This window comes from Myxine glutinosa, chromosome 5 (genome assembly GCF_964187855.1).
Source record: "Myxine glutinosa chromosome 5, kmMyxGlut1.1, whole genome shotgun sequence".
Classification (NCBI taxonomy): domain Eukaryota; kingdom Metazoa; phylum Chordata; class Myxini; order Myxiniformes; family Myxinidae; genus Myxine; species Myxine glutinosa.
In genome coordinates, this window is record NC_136265.1 from 42335610 (window position 1) to 42351208 (window position 15599).

General features: G+C 43.1%; 1 protein-coding gene across 1 annotated transcript in view; it reads left to right on the forward strand.

The window, feature by feature from the left end:
- The window catches only part of LOC137427627 (transcription factor Sox-6), a 115779-nt gene that overhangs the window by 34249 nt on the left and 65931 nt on the right, over window positions 1-15599 (forward strand). Inside the window, exons 2-3 of the mRNA XM_078777963.1 lie at window positions 9171-9292; window positions 13407-13797. Of these exons, the coding sequence (XP_078634089.1) occupies window positions 9173-9292; window positions 13407-13797 (511 nt within the window). The 5' untranslated portion in view covers window positions 9171-9172. The remainder of the gene's footprint in view (window positions 1-9170; window positions 9293-13406; window positions 13798-15599) is intronic.

The window sequence follows — 15599 nt, forward strand, 5'->3', positions numbered from 1 at the left end:
CCTCCTGTCTGCGAACCCTGGCCAAATCACCTGGATTCATACCCGCCGTACAAAACAACATCAAGCTCACCCTGTTCAATACCCGGTCCCTCAACAACAAATGCCTCATCCTGAACGACTACATCCTGGAAAATAAACTGGACTTTCTCTGTCTCACTGAGACCTGGCAACAACCACTGGACTACTACACGCTCAACCTCACCACACCCAATGGATATTCTTACATCAATAAACCACGCTCGGAGGGCCGAGGTGGTGGAATTGCCGTTATTCACCGACAAGACATCAAGACCAACCTCATCTCCATCTCATCTGCTCCATCATTTGAACACCTGGCTTTTAAACTCTCTGGTCACACACAGTCAGTCATGGCTGTTGTCTACCGCCCTCCCAAACCACACCCATCATTCCTGTCTGACTTCTCCTACTTTCTGACCCAGCTATGTTCCCTCTCCCCCTCAATCCTCCTCCTTGGTGATTTCAATATCCACATGGACTCCACTGACTCCACGCTAACCACTGACTTCACTGATTTACTCACCTGCTTTAACCTCACTCAACATGTCAACTTTCCTACCCATAACCGTGGTCACATTTTGGACCTTGTCTGCTCTACTGGACTAATTTTGCACCATCTCTCTGGCTCCGACCTCACTCTCTCTGACCACCTAGCCATCACTCTGACCATCAACATCCCCACCCCAGCACCAAGGCATTATCGCACTATCAACTTCCATAAGCTAAACGCTCTTTCACCTACCTCATTCTCATCGACCCTCTCAGAAAAAATGTCCACTTCTCCCTTCGTTGACCTCCACACCCCTTCTGACCTCACTGACTACTACAACCACACTCTCTCCTCCTGCCTTGACCAACTTGCGCCTATAAAAACCAAAACAGTTTCTTTCACCCATTCTGCTCCCTGGTTTACCCCTGAACTCCGCCTGATGAAAACTCGTGCTCGCCAACTTGAAAGACTCTGCAATAAAACAGGTCTCACAGTTCACTCCCAGGCCTACAAGGACCACATACAACACTATAAAGATGCCCTCTCCCGCGCCCGCTCCGCCTACTACTCTCAAATTATCCACTCTGGCTCCGGAAACCCAAAAGCATTCTTCTCTACAATAAACAAACTCCTCAGCCCCCTGAACACCACCACCCAGTCATTCACAATAGACAACTGCATCTCCTTCCTTTCATTCTTCCAACGCAAAATTGAAAACATCTACAACAGCTTGACCACCGCCGCACCCGCTCCCCCTCAAACCACCTGCCCCCCCTTATCCTGCCATCCCCTGTCTCAATTCTCCCCAGTCTCCCCTACTGACCTCTCTGAACTCCTCATCGGAATGAAAACTGCCACCTGCACTCTTGACCCCATCCCCTCCAGCTTTGTCAAGGCCTCCCTTCCTGCTCTCTCTCCACTTATCATTGCAACAATAAACTCCTCCCTGTCTACAGGCATCGTCCCACCATCCCTCAAAATTGCTGCTGTTACCCCCATTCTGAAAAAACCTGGACTAAACCCTGACACCCTAAATAACTTCAGACCCATCTCCAACCTACCCTTTCTGTCAAAGGTTTTGGAACGCGCTGTAGCCACTCAACTCAAACATCACCTCTCTGCCAATAACCTGTATGAAACATTCCAATCCGGATTCCGCTCCAACCACAGTACTGAAACTGCTCTCCTCAAAATCACCAACGACCTTCTCCTCTCCTCGGACGCTGGCAACCTCAACATTCTCATCCTCCTCGACCTCAGCGCCGCCTTTGACACCATCGATCACACCATCCTCCTCACCCGACTTGAAACCACCTTTAACATTACCGGCACTGCCCTCTCTTGGATTAAATCATACCTCTCTGACAGACGTCAGTTCATCTCCATCAATAACTGCAAATCCCCCACTGCTCCCCTCCCCCAAGGTGTCCCCCAAGGTTCAGTTCTTGGCCCCCTCCTCTTCATCCTTTACCTGTCCCCCCTCGGTCACTTAATCCGCCGTCATGGTCTCCAATTCCACTGCTTCGCCGATGACATCCAGCTTTTCATCTCCACCAAGTCCATCTCCACCGCCACCCACTCTATCCTGACAAACTGCATCACTGAAATAAAATCCTGGCTTCAAATCAACTTCCTCAAACTTAACTGTGATAAATCTGAAATAATCATCATTGGCCCAAAAACGCTCACCAAGTCCACCCATAACTTTGCCCTCAACATCGACGGTTTCCCAGTATCCACCTCCCCTCACATCCGGAATCTTGGCATCATCTTTGACCAAACCCTCTCCTTCGACAAATACACTAAACAGATCACAAAGACAGCCTTCTTTCACCTGAAAAACATCGCCCGTCTCCGTCCATCCCTCTCCTCCGTGGCTGCAGAAACCCTCATCCACGCCTTCATCACTTCCTGTCTGGACTACTGCAATAGCCTCCTTTATGGTTCACCCTCAACAATCACCAATAAACTCCAATACATTCAGAACTCCGCTGCCCGTCTACTCACCCATTCCCGGACCCGTGACCACATCACCCCCGTCCTTTACAAGCTTCACTGGCTCCCCATCTCCCAGAGAATCCAGTACAAAATCCTCCTCTTGACCTACAAAGCCCTCCATAACCTGGCCCCATCCTACCTGGCTGACCTCCTCTCCAGACACACTCCCACCCGCAACCTCCGCTCTGCTGGTACCAACCTCCTGACCCCCCCCCCCCATCCGGACCAAATTTAGATCCTGGGGGGACAGGGCCTTCTCCATCGCTGCTCCCACCCTCTGGAACTCGCTACCTCACACCATCAGAGACTCCTCCTCACTCACCACATTCAAAACATCACTCAAGACCCACCTGTTCAACACTGCATTCAACATTTAACCCACAGCATCTAACCCCTGACTATCTCCTCTCCTTCTCCCTCCTTTGTGCTTTGAATATTTCCCTATTGATTCTTCTTTTTTTGCAATTGTTTTTATGTTTTGCTATGCATTATGTTTTGCACTCTGTCAAAGCGTCTTTGGGCTTCCTGAAAAGCGCTATATAAAATAAATGCATTATTATTATTATTATACAAGGGGAGAGGTGACCCTCTGGAGTGTGGCTCGTACCAAGCGATAAAGTTATTGGAGCATGGAATGAAGGTATTGGAAAGGGTGTTGGAGAGGAGGATAAGAAGAAGGTGAAGATTGATGAAATGCAGTTTGGATTTATGCCAGGAAGAGGAACGACAGACGTGCTTTTTATTGTGAGGCAGTTGCAGGAGAAGTACATGGAGAAGAGGAAGAAGTTGTTTCTTGGGTTTGTTGATCTGGAGAAAGCATTCAATAGGGTTCCACGCGAAGTATTGACATGGGCATTGAGGAAGTTAGAAGTGGAGGAATGGTTGATCAGAGTTGTGATGGCAATGTACAAAAGAGCGCGCACAGCTGTAAGGACGAAGGACGGGAACAGTGGTGAGTTTGAGGTGAAGGTGGGAGTGCATCAGGGGTCGGTACTAAGTCCACTACTATTTGTAGCTGTGATGGAGGTGCTGGCTCAGACCATAAAGGAGGGTTTACCGTGGGAGTTGTTCTGTGCAGATGATCTGGTGTTGATTGCGAAAAGTATGGATGGACTGAAGGAAAAGATGAACAAGTGGAAGGAATGTATGGAAACAAAAGGTCTGAAGGTGAATATAGGAAAGACGAAGGTGATGGCAAGTGGTAAAGCATGTGGTGAGGTGGAAAGAACTGGGAAGTGGCCATGTGCTGTGTGCAGGAAGGGTGTCGGAGTGAACTCCATTCAATGTACAATGTGCGCTGAGTGGGTTCATCCAAAATGTAGTGGTCTGAGAGGGTCATTAACCATTGTGGCAGCTACATTCAAATGTAAGGTGTGCACAGAGGGAGCTGAAGATGGAGGAAATGTTGAGTTGGATCTTGGAGACGGCATGAAGCTGGAAGGTGTGAAAACATTTTGCTACCTCGGAGACATGCTGAATGGAGAAGGTGGATCAGACTCGGCAAAGGTTTCTTGAGTGAGATGTGCATGGAAGAAGTTTCGGGAACTGAGTGGTGTGCTGATGAGGAGGGGAGTGTCGTTGAAGCTGAAGGGAAAGGTGTATGCTGCATGTGTGAGAAGTGTTATTATTTATGGGAGCGAGACATCGGTATTGAACGTAGAGCAGCAACGAAGGTTGGAAAGAGTGGTAATGCGAATGGTTCGATGGATGTGCGGAGTATCGTTGAGAGAGAGGAAGGCAAATGATGAATTGCGAAAGATGATGGGAATAGAGCCTGTGATTGATGCTGTGAAGAGGAACAGGTTGAGATGGTTTGGTCAAGTGTTGAGGAAGGATGAAAGTGACTGGTTGAGAAGAGTGATGGAAATGAATGTAGAAGGAAGTAGAGGACGGGGAAGACCGAGAAAGACTTGGCTACAGATGGTGGAAGAAGAAATGCGGGCAAGGGGGTTAACAAGGAGAGATGCAGAAAATAGGTCAAAATGGAGAAGATTGTCATGGGGACTGCAAGGCTAACCCCCGCTCTAGCAGGGGAAATGGCCTTAAAATGCATGTTGTTGTTGTTGAACCAAGTAAATTGATTATTTGCTTTCCAACCAAGTAAATGGATTTTTCACTTTTGAACCAAGTAAATTGATTATTTGCTTTCCAACAAAGTAAATTGATTATTTGCTTTCCAACCAAGTAAATTGATTTTTTGCTTTCGAACCAAGCAAATTGATTATTTGCTTTCCAACCAAGTAAATTGATTTTTCGCTTTCGAACCAAGTAAATTGATTATTTGCTTTCCAACAAAGTAAATTGATTATTTGCTTTCCAACCAAGTAAATTGATTTTTTGCTTTCGAACCAAGTAAATTGATTATTTGCTTTCCAACAAAGTAAATTGATTTTTTCGCCTTTGAACCAAGTAAATTGATTATTTGCTTTCCAACAAAGTAAATTGATTATTTGCTTTCCACCAAGTAAATTGATTATTTGCTTTCCAATAAAGTAAATTGATTAATTGCTTTCCAACCAAGTAAATTGATTACTTGCTTTCCAACCAAGTAAATTGATTATTTGCTTTCCAACCAAGTAAATTGATTATTTGCTTTCCAACCAAGTGAATTGATTATTTGCTTTCCAACCAAGTAAATTGATTATTCGCTTTCCAACCAAGTAAATTGATTATTTGCTTTCCAATAAAGTAAATTGATTATTTGCTTTCCAACCAAGTAATTTGATTATTTGCTTTCCAACCAAGTAAATTGATTATTTGTTTTCCAACCAAGTAAATTGATTATTTGCTTTCCAACCAAGTAAATTGATTATTCGCTTTCCAACCAAGTAAATTGATTATTCGCTTTCCAACCAACATATAATAAAGGGAGCGGGAGACAAGATGGGGAGAGAGAGGGAAGTACACAAGTACAACATTTGAGAGCAGGGACATCGGGAGATCTGTGGGAGGGAGTTGGCTTGGGTGAGGAGGCATGGGAAGGGGGTGGGGGGGAGGTGGTTTCTTATCTCTTCTCGCAACGCTTCACGCATTGCAAACAAACTTCATTGGCATAATTAACCATGTCTTGCAATTCAGCTTACACATGTAAATTTACTTGCAACTCCTCCTTTTGTTCCTTTTGCCCCAGTAAAATTTCGACTTTTTCCTCAAAGCATTCGCCATGCCGGATGACATGATGTCATTTGCAGTGGGTCGTACTTCTAGCACCACTCCTTCACGCAGTTGTTATACGGCCCTTCCTTCCTGTAAAATCACATTACCTATCCCTGATGGGTGTATCAGCAATTACTGAATAAAATGGACTGCCCAATTCAGATGGCGTGGGGGATTGTGGCAGCGGGTGTTGAGGGGATTTCAACAAATCGTTAGAACACCGTTGATGGAATCTGATCCAGCACTATTATCTGCAGACCTGCTCTTCCACATGTTTCAATCTGACTGCTTTCATGAAAAATGCAAAACCCAATGTGTCCTTCACAATGTGCTGGGGGAAGGGGGTGGAGGGTTGAGGCAAATCGGTTTATTTCACCTGTCACAGAAATATTGAAGAACTGAAGGATGAAATGCAACCTATAAATCTCAATAAACTTAGTTTGCCTGTTTTTATGTGTTCATCTGAATCGCTAGCTCATGATGCTCAGAACCCAGGTTCAAATCCCATGTACTATGTCCTTGCATTTCATGTGAAAGTGCAGTACACGTGCGCTCATGCCTTTGTCCTGCATGTAATTAACATGTGAGCACGATATCTCAAAATATTTTGGACGGATTCGACAAAACTTGGTGGACAGGTTCGGTGTGTGATGAGGACAAATTTATTTGATTTTGGTGAAGATCTGGATACGAGAATTTTTTAAATCTTTTTAGTGATTCGTCACCATTGAGAGATGGTGCCAAAAACTATATATATCTAGAACGATATCTCAAAACGTTATGGACGGATTGGACAAAACTTGATGGATGATGTGGGTAGGTGACAAGAAGTAGCTGATTAGATTTTGGTTCAAGTCCGGATGCAGGTCCGGCCTATCAGTGAGATATAAAACGTAAACTGTTCAGCCTGATGGAGGTATGTTCTTTACTGAGTGCTGCTGTTGTAGTTGTTTTTGGCGTTGTATTATCCCTTTTTTTTTTTTTTTTTTTTTTTGAGATTCCCTCTGTCAAAATAATCTTGGACATGGCACATTTGCAGGAGAGTTAATGCCCATGGTTCATGTAACAACATGTCACTTAGATCTGATAAGCCGTGCTTAAAACCAACGTTTCACATGAAAAGCCAAGGATCTGAAGTTCACCATATAAAATCTACAGTGAAAACAGCATAATCAGGAATTCTCCAAATATAATGTACCCCGCACTTTGTCAATCTGGTTAACATGCGAAAAATACCTTAATTTCATGTATCACTCCAGTCCTGAAAATGCTAAATATGATGTGATAATTAGTAAACACCGACTAAACTTTTGCATTCGCGAACTAGAGTTCAGAGAACACCTTATTCCACACGGTCTTGAGAAACAAGGACATGGGTGGGGTCTGCGAGCAGCAAATTTGATTGGTTAAGTTGATGGAAAATGCCTTAATATTGTATGTAAACTAAAGTTGTTATGCAGTGTTCATGTATACATTTAAATTGAAATAAAATAAAGATTTTAAAAGGTTGTAGAAAAAAAAACGTTTTTTGATGTTCTACGCCGTTGATGCAGCGTCTTTTTCATGCACGTTACATTAGTTCTTCATGCCTGTTTGTGTACTTTATGTCATCCTTAAAAACAGTAAGTTTCCTGTTTGGAATTCTTAAAAAATTTGTTTGCCAGACAGACACAGAGTAAACCAATTACTTTACTCCTCTCTGTGCATGTGCGATTGGGACGAATCCAGAGCCAAAGTACTGCTAAGTTACATGTTCATTTTCCGATTCATGTTCTGATTTGTGTTCAAAATATAACATTTAACTGAAATTCAGCTGTCCCTCAATCTTAAATGGACAGGTGGAAGGACAGACAGACAGACAGACAGACAAACAGACAGAAACAAGAACCACCTTTGGAGGCCATTTTTCCCCGCAGAGCAGTGGTTGGCCTTTTTCGGGCACCGTGGTCCCCTTTTTGAAGCAATGTTTTATGGCCGGATGCCCTTCCTGCCGCCAACCCTGTTAGTCGCCTCTTGAGACACACGGAATTACCAGTGAGCTGGTACTCAATTTGCCGACCTCGGAAGGATGACAGGCTGAGTCAACCCCCTGGTGTTAATTCAGCGATCTGCCACGATTTGAGCCCAGGATCCTAGGATCCCAAGCCGGCACCCTAACCGCTATGCCAACACCAGGCTACCTGACCTGGTGACCTGGTGTCACCACAGACAGACAGACAGACGAAAAATCACTCATAGAGCGACACTTGGGAAAAGATAACAAAGTAGAATGGCACTCAGTATAGCATCCTTTTTATCTCAAAAATAATTGGTGGTTTCATTCATTGACCTGATATGCAAATTGTTTTCAAATTTTAAGTTAATCGGATGAAAATTGACAATTTTAGAAAGTAGGACTCTGTTCACCTTTTGATCTATGTTGACCTCAAATATAATTGGTGGTTGAATTCAGTTCGCTGATTTGAAAATCCTAGTCAAATTTCAAGTCAATCGGATGAAAATTGAGGATTAAAAAAATTTGAAAAGGTTGTTGACCTTTGGCCTATATTGACCTTTTCACTTTTTGACCTAAAAAATAAGTAGGATTCTGTCAGACCACAAACTCTACCGTTTGGTGACGTTTTGTGGAGATCGGTTTAAAATTATGACCTGTAGGCAAGTATAAGTTAGTGGACAGACACACACACACACACTATGGGGTCACAGACACACACACACACACACACACACACACACACACACACACACACACACACACACACACACACACACACACACACACTAAAACTCTAGGGTCGAGGCTATCTTTCAGCCCAATGAAGATAGTGCTAAGTGACGTACACACACACACACACACACACACACACACACACAAACCGGAGTGATCAACATACTTGTAAAAAATTTTTTTTTTGCCAAGTAACAAATTGAAACAATTGCTTGACCCTGGTGTTCGCTTCGTGTGCATGGGATAACTACAGGGTATGAGATGGAAATGTTTGATTTTGTTCCAGTTGCTTAGACTCCGTGGGTCGTGTCATGGACTGTTGGCTACCCAACAGGTTGCATAGCGTTTACTCCAGGAAATGTGCGTTAAATAACATTTAAATTTTACGAATCAACTTTCAATAAGTGTTTGCATTGTCGCAAAGGTCACTTTCATGAATATATTTGCAATAGGTGAATTGTCTATACTGAGTGCACTAAGATTCCCCTCTCCTCCTTTTACACTCGGTCTGGCTATGTGATCATAATCCTGAATGTCTGAACCACTAGGGCTCTGGTTGATGGTATTGGAGGCAATTTCGTATGGAAAAATGTCCAGCATACTGAGCCCCAAGGTTCGAGGAGGATGTATATAGACCAAGCAAAATGTGGTCACTCCCTTTCATCAATTGTCTCTTTTTTAGCTTGTGCATACTACTTGTACATTTTAGCTCTCAGTAATCTATGCCCAATTGTATGCTCTCTTTTGGAGATTACCTTTTTCATTCCTTGCGCTCCACAGATATGTCTGATGAATCCAAACAAAGCAACCCTGGCTCTCCTTCTGCTTGGGCATTGATTGCTCAGCCGTTTTCTCCAGCTGTTAAATATGTTGTTGGCAATCAAGATGACAAATCAACTTCGGTCAGTACGAGAGGTCTCCGGACTTCTGTTTGTACATTTCTCCAGAGCCTGTGCTCTTCCAACCCGACCTCGTGTTTCTTACAAGCCGCGTGCCCCTGATTTTAAATGCACTTGATGATAGACCTTGTGATAAATGTAATCTCCATGTAAGAAATGTAGAACCATGAAAAGTCTTTGAACCTTACTGGTACTTGCTTTGGTTTTTTCGTTCAGTATATTGAACATTTTAAATTGGGAACTACCCACGATACAATCAGACAGAGGGCCCTCTGGTGTGATGTCCATCTGTGTATTAATTCTATAAAATGGTGCATTTTAACTCGACCCCCTCTCCTCCCATTCCCATCCTCCTTTCCCAATCTTTACCTTTTTCATATATTCCCTTCTTGCCTCCGAACATTCTCCACTTCCCTCTCCCCACTCCTGCACCACCCACCAAAACTGCTCACCCACTCCCTTTCGCAACTTCATCACTCCATTTTTCCTCTTTTTATTTTTTATTTAAATTAACCCCCCTTTCCCATTTCCTCCATGTAGCTCGTGTATAGTTGACCACCAATAGACAGACAAAGGAGCTGTCGATACATCAAGTCTGAATAAAGTGGCTTTTTATAGACCAGTACACCCGCACACTCCGGGAGCGGCAGGAAGAGTCATTCCTCTTTGGGGTATATGGATTACAGTCGATCTATGGTCGGGTCTCAAGAACATTGGGTGTGTTCATTTACCAAGTTTCTTGTGGAGAGATCGCCAAGTGGTTTAAGCATTCAAGCAAGCACTCCATTCAAAACCGTTAAGGAACGGCTGGCTTGGCAAGCACAAGCTAAAAAAAAAAAAAAAACACCTTTAGAGGCCATTTTTTCCCCCCAGAGGGGATGTAGGCCTTTTTTCGGGCACCTTGGTCCCCTTTTTGAAGCAATGTTTTATGGCCGGATGCCCTTCCTGCCGCCAACCCTGTTAGTCGCCTCTTGCGACACACAGGGAATTACCAGTGAGCTGGCACAAGCTAGCTGCTTGTAAAATGTGCACAACCCAGGCTTCCTCCCTTTCAGTTTCATGTTAAACACCAGGAGCGAGTTTCAAAAGGCCACCACAAAATATACCATGTTAGCGCCAGGAAGGGCCATGTTTTAACCCAACCCTTGTGGGGGTATATAGAGTACCATAGATCTTTGCTCAGTTCTGTAAGTAAAGCTTACGTCACGGATGTCGGGATTCCTGCAAATTTCTTCATTTAGTGTTATAAACAGCATTAGAGACTGTGAAAAAAGCTAATCATACGTGTTTGTGGTTTATAATATTTTTACCTCTGGTGAAGGCCGTTGCTCCCACGGAAACGCCATGATAAGCTATTTATGAACATTGACTCGATGTTTGTTCAAGGAGGAATAACCCCTTGGGGAGGTGGGACATTATTAGTATTAATATTGTTTTGTAATAACATTAATATTATGCTATTATCGTTAGTTTTGTTATTTGAAGCGACCTTGGAAAAACGCCACGATAAAGCTGACCTAACATGGATATATACACCTCAACATGCAACCCCATTGACGGCAATGGCGGGGAAAAAAAACCCCCCTCGGGGAGGGGGGCAAATGAATGTGCTACAACCTTCATTATGTAACCCTTAGTCATCCTGTCAAGCTTGGTTGAGGTTTGATAAGTAACAACAGAATGTATTGGGGTCAAAAATTCATCAGACAGACACCAAATAGCATATTTTTGTATGATTCTATTTTACTTTAGTCCCATCTATGGGAACAGTTGATAATTATTTGTTTGCAAAGTAATAAGAAATTTCAACCGCCCTGTATAGATAGCCCGAAACAATTTATCAACCGATCTTTGAGGGTTTTTATATATTCGTACGGGATTTGAGGTTGAGTGGGAGAAAAATGCTTGTGGAGAATTGTTCAAATTTCTCAACTTTGCTTTTCCCTTTGGTTGTGTGCAGCCGTTGAACTCTGCTCTGTCTGGCAGGATGGCACAGCGTGTGCGGGCCTGCCCCTGAGCAGCCTCATCTGCCTTTATTTCTGAATCTGACTACAAATTGTCACCCCATTGCTTCGCAGACATGGCGTTGTGTCAATTAGTCAGGTTCACTGTTTTTTCGTTCAAAATCATGGTAGATTAGCAAACCTATACATTTTTGGAAACGTTATTACATGGAAAATCTGAAAATCAATGTTTACATTTGCCAATTCCGACCAATTCGATTCGACCAATTCGACCAATCGACCAATTCCATTCGACCAATTCGACCATTCGACCAATCGCTTCGATCGACCATTCGACGAATTCGATCGATTCGATTCGATTCGATTCGATCGACCATTCGACCAATTCGATTGGCCAATCAATTTGACCGACCTTTGCTTGTGTGGAACGGACTGTGAAAACGATGCGGACTATATTGTCGGATAGGACACACAGGACAGTGATGACGAACTCTAAATGGCATATTCTGTAATCGTGTATGTTTGATGCCATTGACTGCCTGTGTATATTTTGTCATTGACTGCCTGTGTAGATGTGAAGTTATACTGACTGCATGTGTATATATGATTTTGCTGACTGCCTGTGTATGTTTGGTGATATGAATTATTGTGACACATTTTGATGTTATTAACTGCCTGTACAAAATGATAACATGTATTTGATTATGCAACTTATCGCGAATATAAAGACAGTATTTTGCAATTCAAAACCTTTGATTCGTGTCTTACCATTCCCCATAGCACTAATTTGATACTTTCATTGGATTTCTTGTCCCTGAAAATATAGGTTTAGTATATTTTAAAAAGTTTTTCGGGTAATTAGAGGCAGAAATAGAACAAAATATGTATTTTACAGTGGCCATTTTGAAAATCCAAAATGGCCGCCATACAGGTATCTCTCCAAATGTAAACATTTATTTTTAGTTTCCTTATGCTATAACCTTTCCAAAAATGTATAGGTTTGCTAATCTACCATGATTTTGAACGAAATATAATTTATTGACATAGTGAACCTGACTAAATGTGCCATCTTTCAGTTGAGATGTTCGTTCGGGGACCTGTCTGCCAGTATTTGCCGGTGGATGTCTGTTGGCCAAGAGTATGCGAGTTATCGCCAGCACAATGGAAAAAAAATTCAAGTTCCTGCCTTGATTTATAGGGCACTGCATCAACGGCACAGCTCGCACTCGGTAATGATGTATCCATGGGAGGCCGCATTCGTCATTGAACCACTGGTGCGATGTGCAATCATCAAGAACAGTTCTACTGATGCCCCATTCTGCGTTCTATTTCATTGCTTTTTTTATGCCTTCACCGACGAAGTTGCCGGAGCCATTATATTTTTGGGTTGTCTGGCTGTCCAACCGTCCATCCATGAAAGGTTTTCATCACCGTGATGACCTAAGAATGGCCGAAGGGATCTAACTCAAACTTGGTTAAGTAGCTAACTATGTATAATTTTGCAAAGATTAACTGATTATACATGACGTCAAGGTCCCGTTTATGACGTGTATTATGACGTCCTGTATTATGACGTCAAGACGTCAAAGGTCAGAATTAGTTAATAGGTTTTCATTACAGCGATAACTTAAGAACGGCTGAAGGTAACCAAGTCAAACTTGGTACGAGTATGTATTATGATGCAAAGATGAGCGTACTTGATTATGGGGTCCAAGAGGTCAGAGGTCCCGTTTGGTAAACAGTCTGTTACTGCGCTAACTTGTGAACCAGTGATGGGATTTTGACCAAACTTCGTACAGGTATATATTATGATGTAAAGATGAACTGATTCGATTTCGGCATCAAAGATCAAAGGTCAGAGGTCGCGTCAGGTAAAAATATAATGCTTGAGAACAGCTGAACGGATTTAAATCAAACTTGGTAAAAGTATGTATCATGATGTAAAAATGTGGGTGGAGGCGTATTGGGTGATGTCGAAGAGTGCCATTCTAGTTTGTGTTTAGAAATCTGGTACGAGAGCAGTTCTTTGTGTTTGATGGTATTAATTTGTGTTTGATGTTGAGTCGACTAATATAATTTACTCCAATTCAAATCCTTTTAATTTCACTGTTTTCACTATGCTAACCACACTACCTTGAATTTTTCATCCACAGGCTTCTCCACAACCTTTAAGCCTCATCATATCTGATCAACCTGCTGCTGAACCACGCTCGCCAACCCGATCACACATTCAGCCGACTTCTCCTCAGCTAATCTCTCAGTTGCCACCTGAGATCCAAGCGGTCACACAAGCCTCGACTACCTATTGGGCAACTACCCAGCCACCTTCGCCTGCTCGTTCGGTTACCCAACCATTATCACCTAATCGGCTAGGTGAACAGACTCCTTCTCCTTCTCAACCGGGTGCTCAACCGCTCTCCCCCTCTCAGCCAGGTACACCTGCGGCCTGGTGCCTGAATGAGAGGCGTAAAGGCTGTCTTGCTGAAGTGGTTGACTGCTTGAAGCAACGAAAGCTTGAAGAGATGACTCGTTCTGGAACCGAAGGTGGGTCCATATCCATATACAGTACTCAAGGCTACTTCATAACTTATTGGATGTTACCCTTTGGTACCTTGTTAAAAAATAACAACTCTGCGGGATGTCCCCAGCATGAAGCTTTCATATTCTATACAAGATTTGTGCTCTTTCAAGTGTCTGCTCATTTTTTTTTAAAACAGATTTAATTTTTCCCGTTTATGTAGCTGGTTACCACCCACACTTGCTGCACCAGAAATGATGTCCATATTTTTTAATCCTGGCCTCCATAAAGTCTTTTTGTCCCTTGTGACCTTAATTAGCTCAGCCATCACTTGAATTACATCAATTTGGTGGATAGGACAACCAATTCATTTCCGAGAATACCCTTTAGTTTATCTTATTTACAAGACCATTCTTGAAATTTACCATATTTCGTAGTTGTCTGTAACACTGTTGAGGACGGAGATTTGAAGTTAGATTTTGTTTAACAAAGTTTTGTTTTCACATGTTTAACAAAGTCTTGGTCACACGTTTCATTCTGCCTCGAGACTTAATGGCCATTTTTTTTTTGTGACATCATAGAACATTTAGCCTGGTGTTGGCTTAGCAGTTAGGGTGCCGGCTTGGGATCCTAGGATCCTGGGTTCGAATCCCGGTCGATCACTGAATTAACGCCAGGGGGGATGATTCAGCCCGTCATCCTTCCGAGGTCGGCAAATTGAGTACCAGTTCACTGGTAATTCCCTGTGTGTCGCAAGAGGCGACTGACAGGGTTGGTGGCAGGAAGGGCATCCGGCCATAAAACATTGCTTCAAAAAGGGGACCACGGTGCCCGAAAAAGGCCAACCCCTGCTCCGTGGGGAAAAATGGCCTCTAAAGGTGGTTCTTCTTCTTCTTCTTCTTCTTCTATAGAACAATAAAATAGGCTGGCATGGTGGCCTAGAGTTTTGCAAACTCGCCTTTAAACTGTCTAGCCTTGCTTTGAATCTCGGCCCAGCTATAAACTCATCCTCGTGATTCGCAGGCTGAGTGATTCATCAATGTGCTTGTGTGCTGTCCCTCGGATGGACGTTAAACGGTCATCCCGTCTTCCAGCATTCATTGTTGCACGTTAAAGATCGCACGGTATCCTCGTGAAGAGTAGGCGAGCTATTTCCGGCACCGTGAAAAAAATGACCAATTCCTGCACTAACCTTAGTCGAACGTCAGGCCTGACCAGCTGGTTCGTGAAAGACTTGTGCCAAGCTTCGCTCGGCCAACTGCACAAGAGTGTGGAACTGATTGTGGGTATTAAAGAGGAAGAGGATTGAACGATGTATTTTGAGCAAATGCCTCATTTTCATAACCCAATATGTTATTGGTGATGTCATATTGTATTGACCGATTAATAATATGTTTGATCAAGCTGACGAAATCTTCAACCAAACAGAATGGTGTGTGTGTGTGTGTGTGTGTGTTAGTTAGTTAGTTAGTTAGTTAGTTAGTTAGTTCGTTAGTTAGATAGATAGATAGATAGATAGATAGATAGATCGGTCTCGGACACGTTTCTACTTAAACGTTTTTTGGCTGCAAGACAAGCTTGCCACTATTCAGGTAGGTTTGAAGGCCTTCTAATAAAACCTGTTCGTGTTGTAAGCAGTCTGCAGAGAAAGCGAATGCATAATGATATCTGTCATGATGAACCCTTAAATAAAGTGTGGACCACAAAGGGGCATCTCCTGCCATATTAATGTAAAAGGTTTCTGTGACATTCTACTTTGGCCTGGTACCATGGCCTTGCAGTCTTTGTCAATGTATCAAATGTGATTGGAGATCCTAAGTGTAATTGT